The sequence below is a fragment of the Notothenia rossii genome (assembly GCF_949606895.1).
Source record: "Notothenia rossii genome assembly, chromosome: 6".
Taxonomy (NCBI): Eukaryota; Metazoa; Chordata; class Actinopteri; order Perciformes; family Nototheniidae; genus Notothenia; species Notothenia rossii.
In genome coordinates, this window is record NC_136909.1 from 80831948 (window position 1) to 80845566 (window position 13619).

A 13619-nucleotide genomic window follows, 5' to 3' on the forward strand; every position below is an offset into this window, starting at 1 on the left:
GTGTCCAAAAAAGTACTGTGTGTGTGTGTGTGTGTGTGTGTGTGTGTGTGTGTGTGTGTGTGTGTGTGTGTGTGTGTGTGTGTGTGTAGGGTTGTGTGGGGTGCCTATAGGGTTGTGTGTGTCTGTGGGGTGCCTATAGGGTTGTGTGTGTCTATGGGGTGCCTATAGGGTTGTGTGTGTCTGTGTGGTGCCTATAGGGTTGTGTGTGTCTGTGGGGTGCCTATATGGTTGTGTGTGTCTGTGGGGTGCCTATAGGGTTGTGTGTATCTGTGGGGTGCCTATAGGGTTGTGTGTGTCTGTGTGGTTGCCTATATGATTGTGTGTGTCTGTGGGGTGCCTATAGGTTTGTGTGTGTCTGTGGGGTGCCTATAGGGTTGTGCGTGTCTGTGGGGTGCCTATAGGGTTGTGTGTGTCTGTGTGGTGCCTATAGGGTTGTGTGTATCTGTGGGGTGCCTATAGGGTTGTGTGTGTCTGTGGGGTGCCTATAGGGTTGTGTGTGTCTGTGGGGTGCCTATAGGGTTGTGTGTGTCTGTGGGGTGCCTATTGGGTTGTGTGTGTCTGTGGGGTGCCTATAGGGTTGTGTGTGTCTGTGTGGTGCCTATAGGGTTGTGTGTGTCTGTGTGGTTGCCTATAGGGTTGTGTGTTGGCGTTTGCTGCTGCCCTGACACCAATCCTTCTGCTGTAGCCCCTGCAGTCAGATTATGAATCCCTCAGTGAAATGTGTGTTACGTAACTCCTGAAGTGTGTGTGTGTGTGTGTGTGTGTGTGTGTGTGTGTGTGTGTGTGTGTGTGTGTGTGTGTGTTTGTGTGTGTGCAGGGCCAGCTCTAGACCATTTGCAGCCCTAGGCGAGATTTGAGTTGGCGCCCCAGCCAGAGAATCGTACAATAGAAAATATAAAGATCAATAGAGTATCCAAGGAATAAACAATAGAATGGGGGGTGGACGTCACATCCTCTAGGGGGGTCCGGAGGTATGCCCCCCTGGGAAGATTTTTTTTAACATTTTAAAGGTCCCATATCATGCTTTTCCGGTTATTACCCGTCCCCTTGTGTGTTATGAAGGTTTTTCTGCATGTAAGAGGTCTGCAGAGTCAAAACCCTGAAAGTACACCCTGTAGCGAGTAAAACTCTAAAACAGAAAATACCTCCCCAAAACGCCTCGTTGGTGAAACGTCATCATGACGTCATCATCCATTTGATTCTTCCGGGTACGTGCTTACGAAAGCACGTACCCGGAACTAAATGGGTCAATCCGTGGAGCCGTTACGTTACGTCCGCGGAGCCGTTACGTTAAGCCCCCGCTGATTGGTCCAAATTGACCAATCCACACACACACACTCAGTGCAGGCAGCTCTGCTGATTTCTCCTCCGTGCTGCAGGCTGATAAAAAACAGTTGGGATTGCGCGAAATTCTCTCTGCAGACCCATTCTCACAGCGTTTATCAACCTATAAAGCTTTTTCTTACTCAATATCAAGCCACACTTATTGTTTTTATTTCGGCTGTGACTTTGTGTGTGTTCAGGTTGAGTTCGGCTGTGTTTGGCTGTGTATCGCTAAACAAGGAAATCACGGAGGGGCGGGGGGGGAGGGAGGAGCAGCAGTGAGCCGTTTATTGGAGAAAGTGAATACTGCTGAATACATGTACTTTACACAGATGCTGTATGCAAAAACCAATGTGAGTTTGGAAAATTGCACAGTATTTTTCTATTTAAGTATACCTCAACAATGGAATTATGATCAGTGGAAATGGCCATGACATGTGACCTTTAAAGTAAAATGCTTCAATCTGGTGCACTTTAAGCAGAATTACTACTAGATCCATGGGGTTCAACTCTAAACACCCATATGAAAAAGATTGGTTTACATTTTATTAATCAAATAAGTATGTGAACATAACCAATAACCTACCATAGCCAATAACAAATAAATGTAACTTATTTTATTTTTGTTGTTCATTCGTATCTTATTTGACCTATTAATATTTATTTATTCGTGCATTTTTTTTAATCTCTCCAGTTTAAAACAATATTTTTGGTTTACTGTCCTATAGTATACATTGAAATTATTTCAAACCTGTTTTATCCCAATAATTATAAAGGAGTGCCTTGGAAATATTTGTTTACATAAATTGTGACCAAACCGTTTGAGCCACTGAGATAACTTAGACTAAAGTGAACTATCTAAACACTCAGAGTCCTTTAACTCACTGAGCTGTAGTTATCAGCCTCTCAGTCTGACTGGAGAGGACTCTCCCTCCACATTATTGTAGAAACGTCTTCTTCTAATATCCGTTGGAGCAGCTAGCACCAGATTCTAATAACAACAGCCCCGGTACCGGTGCACCCTCCCTCTCTCCCTCATTCGCTCCCAAGCTCACTCGCACTTTGGCTGTGAGCTGCGGGCGCCAGATAAGCCAACATCCCCCATTTTCATCACTTACAGCGCCCATCGTACAGGGCAAATGAAAAGTGTAACCGGGGTCAAAAAAGGGTGTTACATTTACTTAATTATGAATGTTGTTACATCAAGGCCGAAAATTAGGATGAGCACCAACGGTCAAAAATGTTTTTCTACCAGCGCAGCGCCTCCCCAGATCTGGCGCCCTAGGCGAACATCTATAATGCCAGTGCTACGGGCCGGCCCTGTGTGTGTGTGTGTGTGTGTGTGTGTGTGTGTGTGTGTGTGTGTGTGTGTGTGTGTGTGTGTGTGTGTGTGTGTGTGTGTGTGTGTGTGTGTGTGTGTGTGTGTGTGTGTGTGTGTGTGTGTGTGTGTGTGTGTGTGTGTGTGTGTGTGTGTGTGTGTGTGTGTGTGTGTGTGTGTGTGTGTGTGTGTGTGTGTGTGTGTGTGTGTGTGTGGAGACAACCTGGGCAGATTGAAATGTAAGGTTCAGGCTCCATTCTGGGAAATGTAATTAGGTTTAAGGAAACAACATTACAAGTGAAAGCATGAAGGGAAATGTGAGAATTGGAAGCAAATGCTATGAAAACTATTTAAATGAGTGTCAATTATTAAATGATTTAAAGTGCTGTCATTTTATCATGCACCACTTCAATCGAGCATATATTTACTTTTTTTTTTACATGTTTATTACCATTTATAATTTCCAAACCACAGATAATTATTTCACACAATGTGTTACGTTTCTTATTCTTCTTAGAGAAACATGCAGTATATCCTTAGAGGTGCTGGGCTGTGGATTTGTGTTGCCTTTGAACAGTTGCCCACTGTAAACATGTTTAATAAAAACATTTGAAATCTTTGTTGTCACCTTTATTACATGATATGTTATGAAATCCAAAAGTTACGTCTTGCTGCTAATGGGTGCCTTTGTGATTTGTAACCTGATAGATCTGTTTCTTCTTTTGCAGTATCTATAGCTAGTCTTAAAATACTTCTCACTGATCTTTCAATTGTTTTTTATTAAGAGCTACTTCTGATTTTTATAAGTTGAACTATTGCCAATCATCAGTAGGCCTACCTACAGGGTGGAGGTGTATTTGTTTAGATTGAATCACAAACCTTTTTCTACTCTTAAAATTAAGCAAGTTTAATTAACTGCCGCACACTGACTGTTTGCTATAGATTCAACTTTAAAAGACACACATTTAGCTGACTGCAATGTTCATGAAGTACCTCTACACTTATACTGAAAGTTAAGCATCGTAAATAAAAAACCTAAAACTCACTTTGTTTTTGACAAAACATTGTGTGAGAATCTGTGAATTCCATTCTATTTTAATGTTATTATAGTTTTCTTAAAATAGTAGTAAACCTATTTATAATTCTGAAAAAAACCATAATACAATCGCAATTACCAATCAGCAGCGTGTTAGTTATAGTCTATAGGGCTGCACATAACTGGTGCGCAGGTTCGCATGGTTTTTGAAAAAAGGCGCATTTGCGTACCAACATTGAGAGAGAGAGAGAGAGAAAAGAGAAAAGAGAAAAGAGAGGAGAGAGGAGAGAAAAGAGAGGAGAGAGGAGAGAGGAGAGAGAGGAGAGAGGAGAGAGAGAGAAAGATATATGCGAGTTGCATTTGAACTCAGGGCCGGCCCGTAGCACTGACGCACTGACGTTGATGGTCGCCTAGGGCGCCAGATCTGGGGGGCGCTGCGCTGGTAGTTCTGGGAGGGAAAAAAACATTTTTGACCGTTGGGGCTCATCCTAATTTTCGGCCTTGATGTAACAACATTCATGATTAAGTAAATTTAACACCCTTTACACCCCGGTTACACGTTTCATTTGCCCTGTACGATGGGCGCTGTAAGTTTTGAAAATGGGGGATTTGGCTTATCTGGTGCCCGCAGCTCACAGCCAAAGAAGTGCGAGTGAGCGTGGGAGAGAGGGAGGGTGCACCGGTACCGGCGCTGTTGTCATTAGAATCTGGTGCTAGCTGCGCTAACGGAGAAGATGTTTCTAGAATAATAGAATCTGGTGCTAGCTGCGCTAACGGATATAAGAAGAAGATGTTTCTCCAATAATGTGGAGGGAGAGTCCTCTCTAGTCAGACTGAGAGGCTGATAACTACAGCTCAGTGAGGTAAAGGACTCTTGAGTGTTTAGATAGTTAACTTTAGTCTAAGTTCAAACGGTTTGGTCACAATTTATGTAAACGCATATTTCCAAGGCACTCCTTTACAATTATTGGGATAAACAGGTTTGAAATAATTTCAATGTATACTATAGGACAGTAACCAAAAATATCCTTTAAAACTGGAGATAAAAAAAAATGCATAAATAAATAAATGCTAATAGGTCAAATAAGATATGAATGAACAACACAAATACAATAAGTTACATTCATTTGTTATTGGCTATGGTAGGTTATTGGTTATGTTCACAAACTTATTTGATTACATCCACTTGTCTAAGATGACAACAGAGACTTTCGACCCAAAACCAGCTGTTGACTTGTGGATGCAAGCATCTAATCGCAGACTTAACCAGAGAGAAAGTAGTAGGCCTACATCATCAGCTACCATGTCTGACAGAGAGGAAGACAGTGAGGAGAACAGTCAGGAGGGTAGTGATGACAGCTTGTAGGATTACTGGTCGTGCTAATGTTGTCTTGTGTTCACCTCTGCATGTGTGTTCAGTGCCGTGTGTCAAATAAAGTCAAGACCCCCTCAAAAGTTACGGTTTATTTCATTTTAAGGATGATCACCAAGCAACATCTCCAGGTGCTCCTTTGAGAACCAGGGCAAAAAAGTTATGTGCACCCCTTAAAGGTGGGGTAGGTTATTTTGGAGAAACCAGCTCGAGTGCGCTAGAATTTGAAAATACACAGCCGGAAAAAATCTGCCACTTCCTTCAGACTTCCTTACAGAGCCCCTCCTCCAACACACACAAACGCGCACATGACCAATGAGGGCACGAGATAACTTTGTGCACAGATGGAAGGCTGACAGGCAGGTAGGCCATCCAGTTATTTTTGCCCGGCCGGCTAAAATAATTGGTCGTGCTTTATACAGTATACTGCGGCTTCCACAGATTACATTTTTGTATGTATTTATTGTCAAAGCATTTAATATATTCATTGCTATCGGGATGTTAAGAGCATTCCATGGAATATAACACAAAGTGTTTTCTGAAATAAATTACATTACCCCACTTTAAAATTAAAGAGATCAAAAAATAATGTTTGTAAGCTTTCAAAATGTGGATTGAAATTAGAGAGGGAGTGGAGTGTGTGTGTATTCCTTAGCACACAAAGTCTGCACACTAATATATCAGCTCTCTCAGTTCACAGAGAGATAAGCTCCAGTGGCGCAATCGGTCAGCGCGCGGTACTTATAAGACAGTTCCTGCAGAGCAATGCCGAGGTTGTGAGTTCAAGCCTCACCTGGAGCACTTCTATGACTGGTTGGACTGTAAACTCTGGTGCTTATTGCTTGACAAAGTGTTGGCACTGTGCGTGTTATGTATTACATATTGTGATACAACACCTCGGCCTGCCACTCAGTCCTGATTACTACTTCAGCGAACTCATTACAATGATTCATTGTGTTTCCATTTCCAAGACTCAAGTGCTTTAACTCCTGAAAAAAACAATGTTGTTCTTGATAACCACTGCATTTCTTCAGCCATCAACTGTTGGGTTCACTCGGGAAAATCATGTTTTTAAATGAGTTAAGCTGCATCATTTTGATGATCACCTTTCTTTCTGTTATGGAGGAACAAAGCCTCCTTGCTGTCAGAGGACGTCAGTGTACAGGTACAAGCTGCATTATTGAATGCTCCAGGCACAAAAGTTATTATCACAAACACACTTTCACAGATCCATACTTTATTATATTAGTACAAGTCTTTTCAACAAGTCTTAGGGTGAGAAAGCACATTGATATCTAGGATCTGAGCGTTTCTTATTGACTTTTCTGGGAGTATCTGCAGAGTTATGTTTTCAAATGTGACGTCTTCATTTGGAGAAACAAGTAACCTTTGTCCTCGGATGACAAAACAACACATCTGATAGATTTGGAACATAAACTGATATTTTTCTGGAGAACAAATGCTCCTATTTTTCGTTTCAGCTTTTCTTGGCAAAGCAACACATTGTGACAACCCTCAGTCCAGTTGCCCCTCACTACCAGATAGTACGTTTGACCCCCGCCCATTTTGAGTGTTTGATGCCCTGCGCGGCCTGCACGTCGACCCAGTTCAGCCGGGTGTTGGGGATCTCGTCCACGGGCTCCGGGTCGGGCCTCGCCCCCTCTTTGGGGCTGGCCACCACCACGGGCAGGGGGCCGCGCTGCCCCTGGTACTCCACCACGTGCAGCTGCTTCTTGTCCGCCAGACTCTGGTGGATTTGCTGCAGCATGGAAGAAGAGAAAGAGGTTGGTGAAAATAGGAATAAGGAGAAGTAGGTAAAAGATCAATGTGATTGCGACGCGTATCTCAGCGGGACAATTTCAAAAACCGTTGGTTTGTCTGATGGTAGAAAGGAAAACAGAGATAGAGGAAAGTTATATGAACAGCTCCAGAGACTAAACATCTGCAGTGTATCATAAAAAACATAATGTACACAGAGACACATCCTTTTCCTCTACATTATACACCTGAACGTCATAATGCTTTATCCCTTTCCGTTTTGTTTTACTCTTTGTTTGTTTTGTTACTGGTTTTTTGTTCATTTTATTTTCTGTGTCTAAAGATTTTTGTGTGAAAGCACTTTGTAACTTTGTTCGAAAGATGCTATGTAATCAAAAGTTAATTATATTATTATTATTATTATTATAACTTCAAAAGTGCATGGAGAAGGAGAAATGTGTGATTTTGGTGGTACACTTTGTTTCAAGGCCATTGCATTTCAGTTTGTGGGGCTTTAGGGTTGACCCTGATAACGGCTTAAAGCTTGTCTCATAATCAAGATGTTTCCAAGAGTTCCTGGAGATTTTTTTTGATTATCTGAAATGTTTAGGACCTCCCTTTATTGCATGGTAGCAGATACATTTTTCTTATGAAACCGTCCCATTGGAAAGCCCTCCCACTATCTCAACGTGACTTCACCTGATTGGCTAATCCGGTGAAGAAGGCCCTGGTGATGTTGAGCAGATTGACGGATCCTTCCACCTTGCAGTACAGGTCCTTCACTCCGATCAGTTTGCAGAGAGTGATGACGGCTCGATGGCAGCGCAGACCGTAACCTGCAGAGAACACAAGATAACATAAGACTTTATTTATCCCTGAAGGAAATTGTTGTGCCAGAGTTACACAAATACAATTAACACAGCAGCATATCTGTAAAACTGTACACTAACAGTGCAGTAAAAAGAGCAATTCAATATTTACAGGAAACATAGACGGTCACATAATTAATGTAAATATTAACAGTATTTAGTGGTGCAAAAAAACATAGTGGCAGATACACGTTATCATAGCACATTATCAATAATAATATTGCACATGTATAGCAGCGAGTGTTTGGTAATGATGGTAATGGTATTTATATTGCACACAGTGTTGGTGTGGAAGCTCTCAGTTCTTCCAACATACACACATTATCATCACCATGGGATACAAGGGGGGGACATTTATACAGTACGTTTTCTCTCACGGTATGTCGTCTGATACGAAGTGGGAAAAAGTAAATTATATTAATATTGCATATACAATAAAAACTTTAATATTGTGGGTTTTTTTAACCATCCTTTAGGGGATAAAGGAGACAATGTTTAGATTGTATGACCGTGAGATTTTACTAGTCATTGTTCAGGATGTAAAAAGGTGACATTTGTCCCAATATGCAATCAAAGAAATAATGATAAAAACGTTGCAATATAACTATCAATATGTATCAATATTTACATCAGTTAAAATATAGCTTTTCATACTAGAATATTAATATTTTACTGATAAAAGTACCAGTATATTTTTATGTAGAAATGGTTTGGAAAAGTACCTGTAAGGAAAAGGTGTTGCCTACATTTCTCTCATCTCACATTTTTCCTCATCACATGAAGTAATCAAAAGTAAGCTACACCTACCTACTAAATACTTAATGAACAGAGACGTACCTTCGTTTTGTTTCGTCATGCGGAGCGTCGTCCTCTTGAACTTGGAGTTAATGTCATGATAAACTGTTGGAGAGAAAAACAACCGAGTTACACTCTCTGGATTCAGACCTGGAAAGACAGAGAACATAAACACCTTATAACAAAGAGTCTGGTGAAGTCATGGTGCCAAGTGAAGGCTCTGGTGTTTCGTTATGCATGTTTCCTCCTGCTCTCCCTCAGGTCCTGTGTTTCTCTACCTGCCCACCAGATGTCCTTCCACATGCAGCAGCTGTGGATCATTATTTATTCAGACTCTAAATCCCTGAGCAGGAGCTGCTGAACCACGCCTGACAAACGGTGAAACTGTACAGGAAACTGCAGCTTGATGTTGCTCTTGTGTCACATCCCTTATAAAACACCACTCGCTGCTCTCCATTAATTAGACCCTCCAGAAAAACGCGATTCTGCGATCGCAGAATTTACCACATAATCATCAAGATGGCGCAGATTTTTAAAAGGTCGCATATTTATCAAAAGGCCGCATAATCCCCGCATTTTTCCACACAAAGTAAAAAAAAAAAAAAGTTAACTCGTCTTGACGTGACGTCCTCAGCTCGTGCATCACAGAATGTAAACAACACTGTATAGAGTGAACGTGCGGACGATAGAGAAAACACCAAGATGAAAAAATCTAATCCATCTACTTTACCGACGAACATTTTTACTAAAGACCGGGCAAAAAGTGGGGGGAAACTATTCTGCACCACGTGCAACTGTGTGTTGGAGTATAAGAGAACATCGACGGTGACGACCCACTTTGATTCATTCAAACATTCGAAAATGCTTTCTGCTGCTGCGGACAAGAAAGCCAAACAACTCACGTTCACCGAGGCATCAACCTCCAAAACCCTTTCGAGGGCTACAAGAAACAAAGTGAGTAGCCTACAAGATTGAAGCTGGTCAGATAATGAACGACTAAATGAAAACAGAATGAGGCGGAGAAGTGTGTGTGTGTGTGTGTGTGTGTGTGTGTGTGTGTGTGTGTGTGTGTGTGTGTGTGTGTGTGTGTGTGTGTGTGTGTGTGTGTGTGTGAGAGATTAAAATAGCCCAATTGCTTTTACAATAAATAAACATTGAATGTGTTTAATTGAATAGTAAAGGGGTTTAACGTTAGTGGCAGGTTGTGTGTGAGAGAAAATAAATAAGACAGCCCAATATTAAAAAAAATATTTTTTCCCGTATATTTAGCATATTTCGCAACTTCCCGCAATTTCACCGCATAAAATCACATAAAAACCCCGCATGTTTAATCGCATAATCAAGGATTTTAGCCCGCGTTTTCTGGAGGGTCTAATTAGTCCTCCGGTTTGAATACATTTGACTGAGTGAGTGAGGATTCGCTCTTGGATGCTGCACCATCAGAGGAGAGGAGTTAAGTAGAAGGAATGAACTGAGATGATGGATGAGAGGCAGCGAGAGAAGTTTGAAACTCAGAGGAAATGTCCTGCTGGGTGAGGAAATCTAAGATGCCATACTAAATGTCTCACACGCTGCACAGGAAGAGGAACATTTGCAGTCTCTGCAGGAGGTTCAGGTTCATTTGAAAAAGTGCGTCTTCTGTGTGAGGCATGACTCACAGACTGAAACAACGACACTGTCAAAGCAAGTAGAAAAAAAAAGAAGCAAATTCGTCCTCCAAGAGGTTTTGATTTCTTCCAACAAAAGTTTGAAAAACGCCAAAACGAAGCATCAGACATGCCGCCATATTCAAATGTATTCTAATTGATTCATTCGTTAACTTTCACTGAACACTGGAGCCACATGCTTATTCATAACCAACCCTGGTCCTGTCCATGGAGAGAGGGAATACTGCTGCCAACATGGACTGGAAGGTCAGTGGAGTGCTTTGTTTTGGTTCCCCACCAAAAACGACATTTTGTGGCCGGGTCCGAAACATCCAGATGTTGGACTTTCTGATAATGCATCTTAACATAAATGATGACAAACTGTTAATCACCAGCCCTCATCTGGTGGAAGAAATCCCAGGTCTGGACCACCACCAAAAACTAAAGTGGCCTGTATGCAATCTGGCCACTGGAGGTCACACATTTACTTAATTTGTTACAGCTTATTGACTTTCGAATAAACAAAAACCTTTCGGGTAAAAATAAAGGTGACAGAGGATTCAGCGTTTGAGCACAAAGGGTGACAAAAATGATCGTAAAGGAACCTGATCAATCACATATTTTTATTTGATTGCAAAACTAGCAAGATAAAGAGGCCCTTTTATGGGTTTTGGGGGGGGGGGGTCCCTTTCCTGTAGTGTGTTATAGTGGTATGTAAATGGTCCGAAACTGTTAAAATCCCTAAGTCCCCTCCAGAAACGCCTCCATTAGACTCTTTTGTTTACTTCCGTTACAGAAATAAATCCCAACAAGTTTGTCTTTCTAAAAAAAACTGTGAGAATAGGACGTAAGAAGTAAACAATTAATCACATGACGCTCCAGACAGGGTGCAGATGGTCCAACAGTGAGAGCTGGCATCCATGTGGACCTGCAGAATTTAAATATACCGCAGTTTTGAGCTCAAACTGTGAGGAAATACAGACTCCTCTCGTCTGGAACCGGGCCGAAACAGGAAGCCAACGTTCCCCTCCGGTGGGCGCTGGACGATGACTCACACATTCATCTCCCAGCAGCAGCACAACAAGCCAAATGTCGTTTCACAATGAGGAAGTACAAGTGGTGCACTTTCAGACCTCTCTTCACAAACCCCTTTTTTCCATTATGTGGCTTGTGTAGGTGCTAGCAGGTGATTTGAGGGGAAAGTGCTGAACAAGTGGAAGAAGAGGGGGAGGAGTGGGGAGGAGATGAAGGAGAGGAAGAGAGAGAAAAGGAAACTAGAGGACTTTAGGTCATGGAGTTGTGGAGTGGGAGAGGGTGTTGTGAGCGCCTCGGTTTCTAGAAGTAAAGCCACATTCATTTTCATGAGACAATGCTACGTGACTCACAGTTGGATCAGTATGAAACTAATTCATCTGTTAAAGGAAACTGAGCTGCATCCGAAACCATCTTGTTATTAAATTATATATATATATAAAGCTGAAAACGATATGAATATTAAAACGGAAACTTTGACTTCCACATAGGGCCTGGGAATATCAAATAGATATCATATGTGACCTGCTCTATCGAAATCAGTCGCATTGACCCGAAGACACATTTTGAGTTGTATACACTGCGGGAAAGAGTATATTCATAGCTTTCTAATGATATCAGGATTGTTTTTGTATTCCAAATATTAAGCGAAATATGTCACATTATATAATGACTTTTAGAAAAAGGCCTTCAAAGTTTCCTCGTCTCTGGAATCCGTCGATCTGATTGGTTATTAGCAAATGATCAAAATACTACGGAGGGAAGATATTTTCGTTTGGATTACTGGTCTGGGGGAAGCTTGCGAGTCTGTGTGTGTGTATACGTGTGTGTTTGTGTATTTTTGCGTTTGTGTGTATTGCGTTTGTTTCCCGGGGAAAACCCTCACGAGAAACGCCGGCTGTTGTTATGCCTGCTGTGACGTCAAGTTACTCCGTTCTCCGCTTGTAATTATGCCGTTACAAGCTTCAAAGTTGTATTTATCATCTGAAATTGCCGAAACAAGTTTAATATTCTGAAAGCCAAGACTTTGTTGGTTTAAAATCAAACAAAACACCCGAACCCCGAAAAAATAGTTTTTTACGCAAATCCACGTTTATTTTGAAATGAGCCGTTGTGACTTCCGACTGATTTCGATAGAGCGGGTCACATATGGTGATATGAAACAAGAAAAAACAAAGTTAGAATATGAACAACTTGGTAGCCGTAACATGAACAAATGAGTGTTGCATTAATCAACGGTAGTGTTTCCATGCTGAGTAACAATGAGGATGTTGTTAAAGACTAAAAGGAAAAAAAGGGGAAATGCACTTACTGGTCTTGTCGTTGTATAGCTCTATGTAATGCAGGTAGTGGATAGCTCGGTTCTTGGCCTGAAGATCACACAAACACATTGTTGGCATTGGTTTGCTACGTTTTTTTAGAATTATTATTATTATTATTAGCATCTAAGTTAGGAAGTTGCTGCAGTCATAGAAACATTTTATTAACGTGATTGTTAAGTTACAAAATCATAAGAAGCAGAACACAAATGATTTTCTCTGTGGGACTGCCCTGTGATGAAGCCTTTTGTAAAGAAAATACTGAGTTACATAATAATTGTGTACAGGCATATATTTATAGATGTATATGTGATGTGGATCTTGTGGCATTGATCAGGCAATATTTTTAAACTGGTTAGACTTTCTTGTATTACAGAAATCTGAAGGGACCAAGTATCTGTTGATGATATACACAACAGTTTGGATTTGTAGGCAAACAATTATAAATGTGGTTTTCCTAATCTGGGTTTAGTGGAAATGAAGGGTCCTGTTATTGACTAAAAGCTATAAAAGCACTACTAAATTAGCCTAAATGGAAGTTATTATTCATCAAAGCCCTGACACTCTGGTAAAACAATGTGTTGTAGTACGTCAATTAGTATTGTACTACTCAGTTTGACCTAATGACTCAATTATATATAAATACAAACATGGGGATATTAACACAAAAGCTGAATAACTAACAAAGAACTCTGCGGTCTTACCTTCCTCAGGGCTGTGTTTCTGTCTGCTGCTTTACCCACTGCAAATCCTGGTGGAGAGAAGAGAGATGAATTTGGTATTCATTGTTATCAATACTGCAAAAAAACGCATATATCATATATCTTATATGGTCATTGTAACATGTGTATTAAAGCAGCCCTAGCAGCCTCTGTAATGACAGATTGAAGGCAGGTGGATCTCAGGAGTCTGTGGAAGAGTTTCCTCAGCATTTCTGCACATTTGATTTTGTAGCTCACTTCTGAAAAGCTGTCAAATATATTTCCCCGTATCTACACAGAACACCTTATTTTCCCAATTTGAGAAATTCACTGAAACTGTCAAAGATTGATGTGATTCATGTTCAGAAAACTTTTTTTTTTAAAGGACATTCTTCTTCTTCTTCATTTCTTTCAAATTATTCTCCGTGCTGTGAAATAAATGTAATTTGC

General features: G+C 41.0%; 1 protein-coding gene across 1 annotated transcript in view; it reads right to left on the reverse strand.

The window, feature by feature from the left end:
- Positions 1 to 6303: 6303 nt before the first annotated feature.
- Positions 6304 to 13619, reverse strand: part of mrps5 (mitochondrial ribosomal protein S5) — a 28244-nt gene continuing 20928 nt past the window's right edge. The window contains exons 8-12 of the mRNA XM_079687512.1: positions 13173 to 13219; positions 12462 to 12519; positions 8514 to 8576; positions 7507 to 7643; positions 6304 to 6808 (exon numbers count right to left, since the gene is read on the reverse strand). Coding sequence (XP_079543638.1) covers positions 6584 to 6808; positions 7507 to 7643; positions 8514 to 8576; positions 12462 to 12519; positions 13173 to 13219 — 530 coding nt within the window. The 3' untranslated portion in view covers positions 6304 to 6583. The remainder of the gene's footprint in view (positions 6809 to 7506; positions 7644 to 8513; positions 8577 to 12461; positions 12520 to 13172; positions 13220 to 13619) is intronic.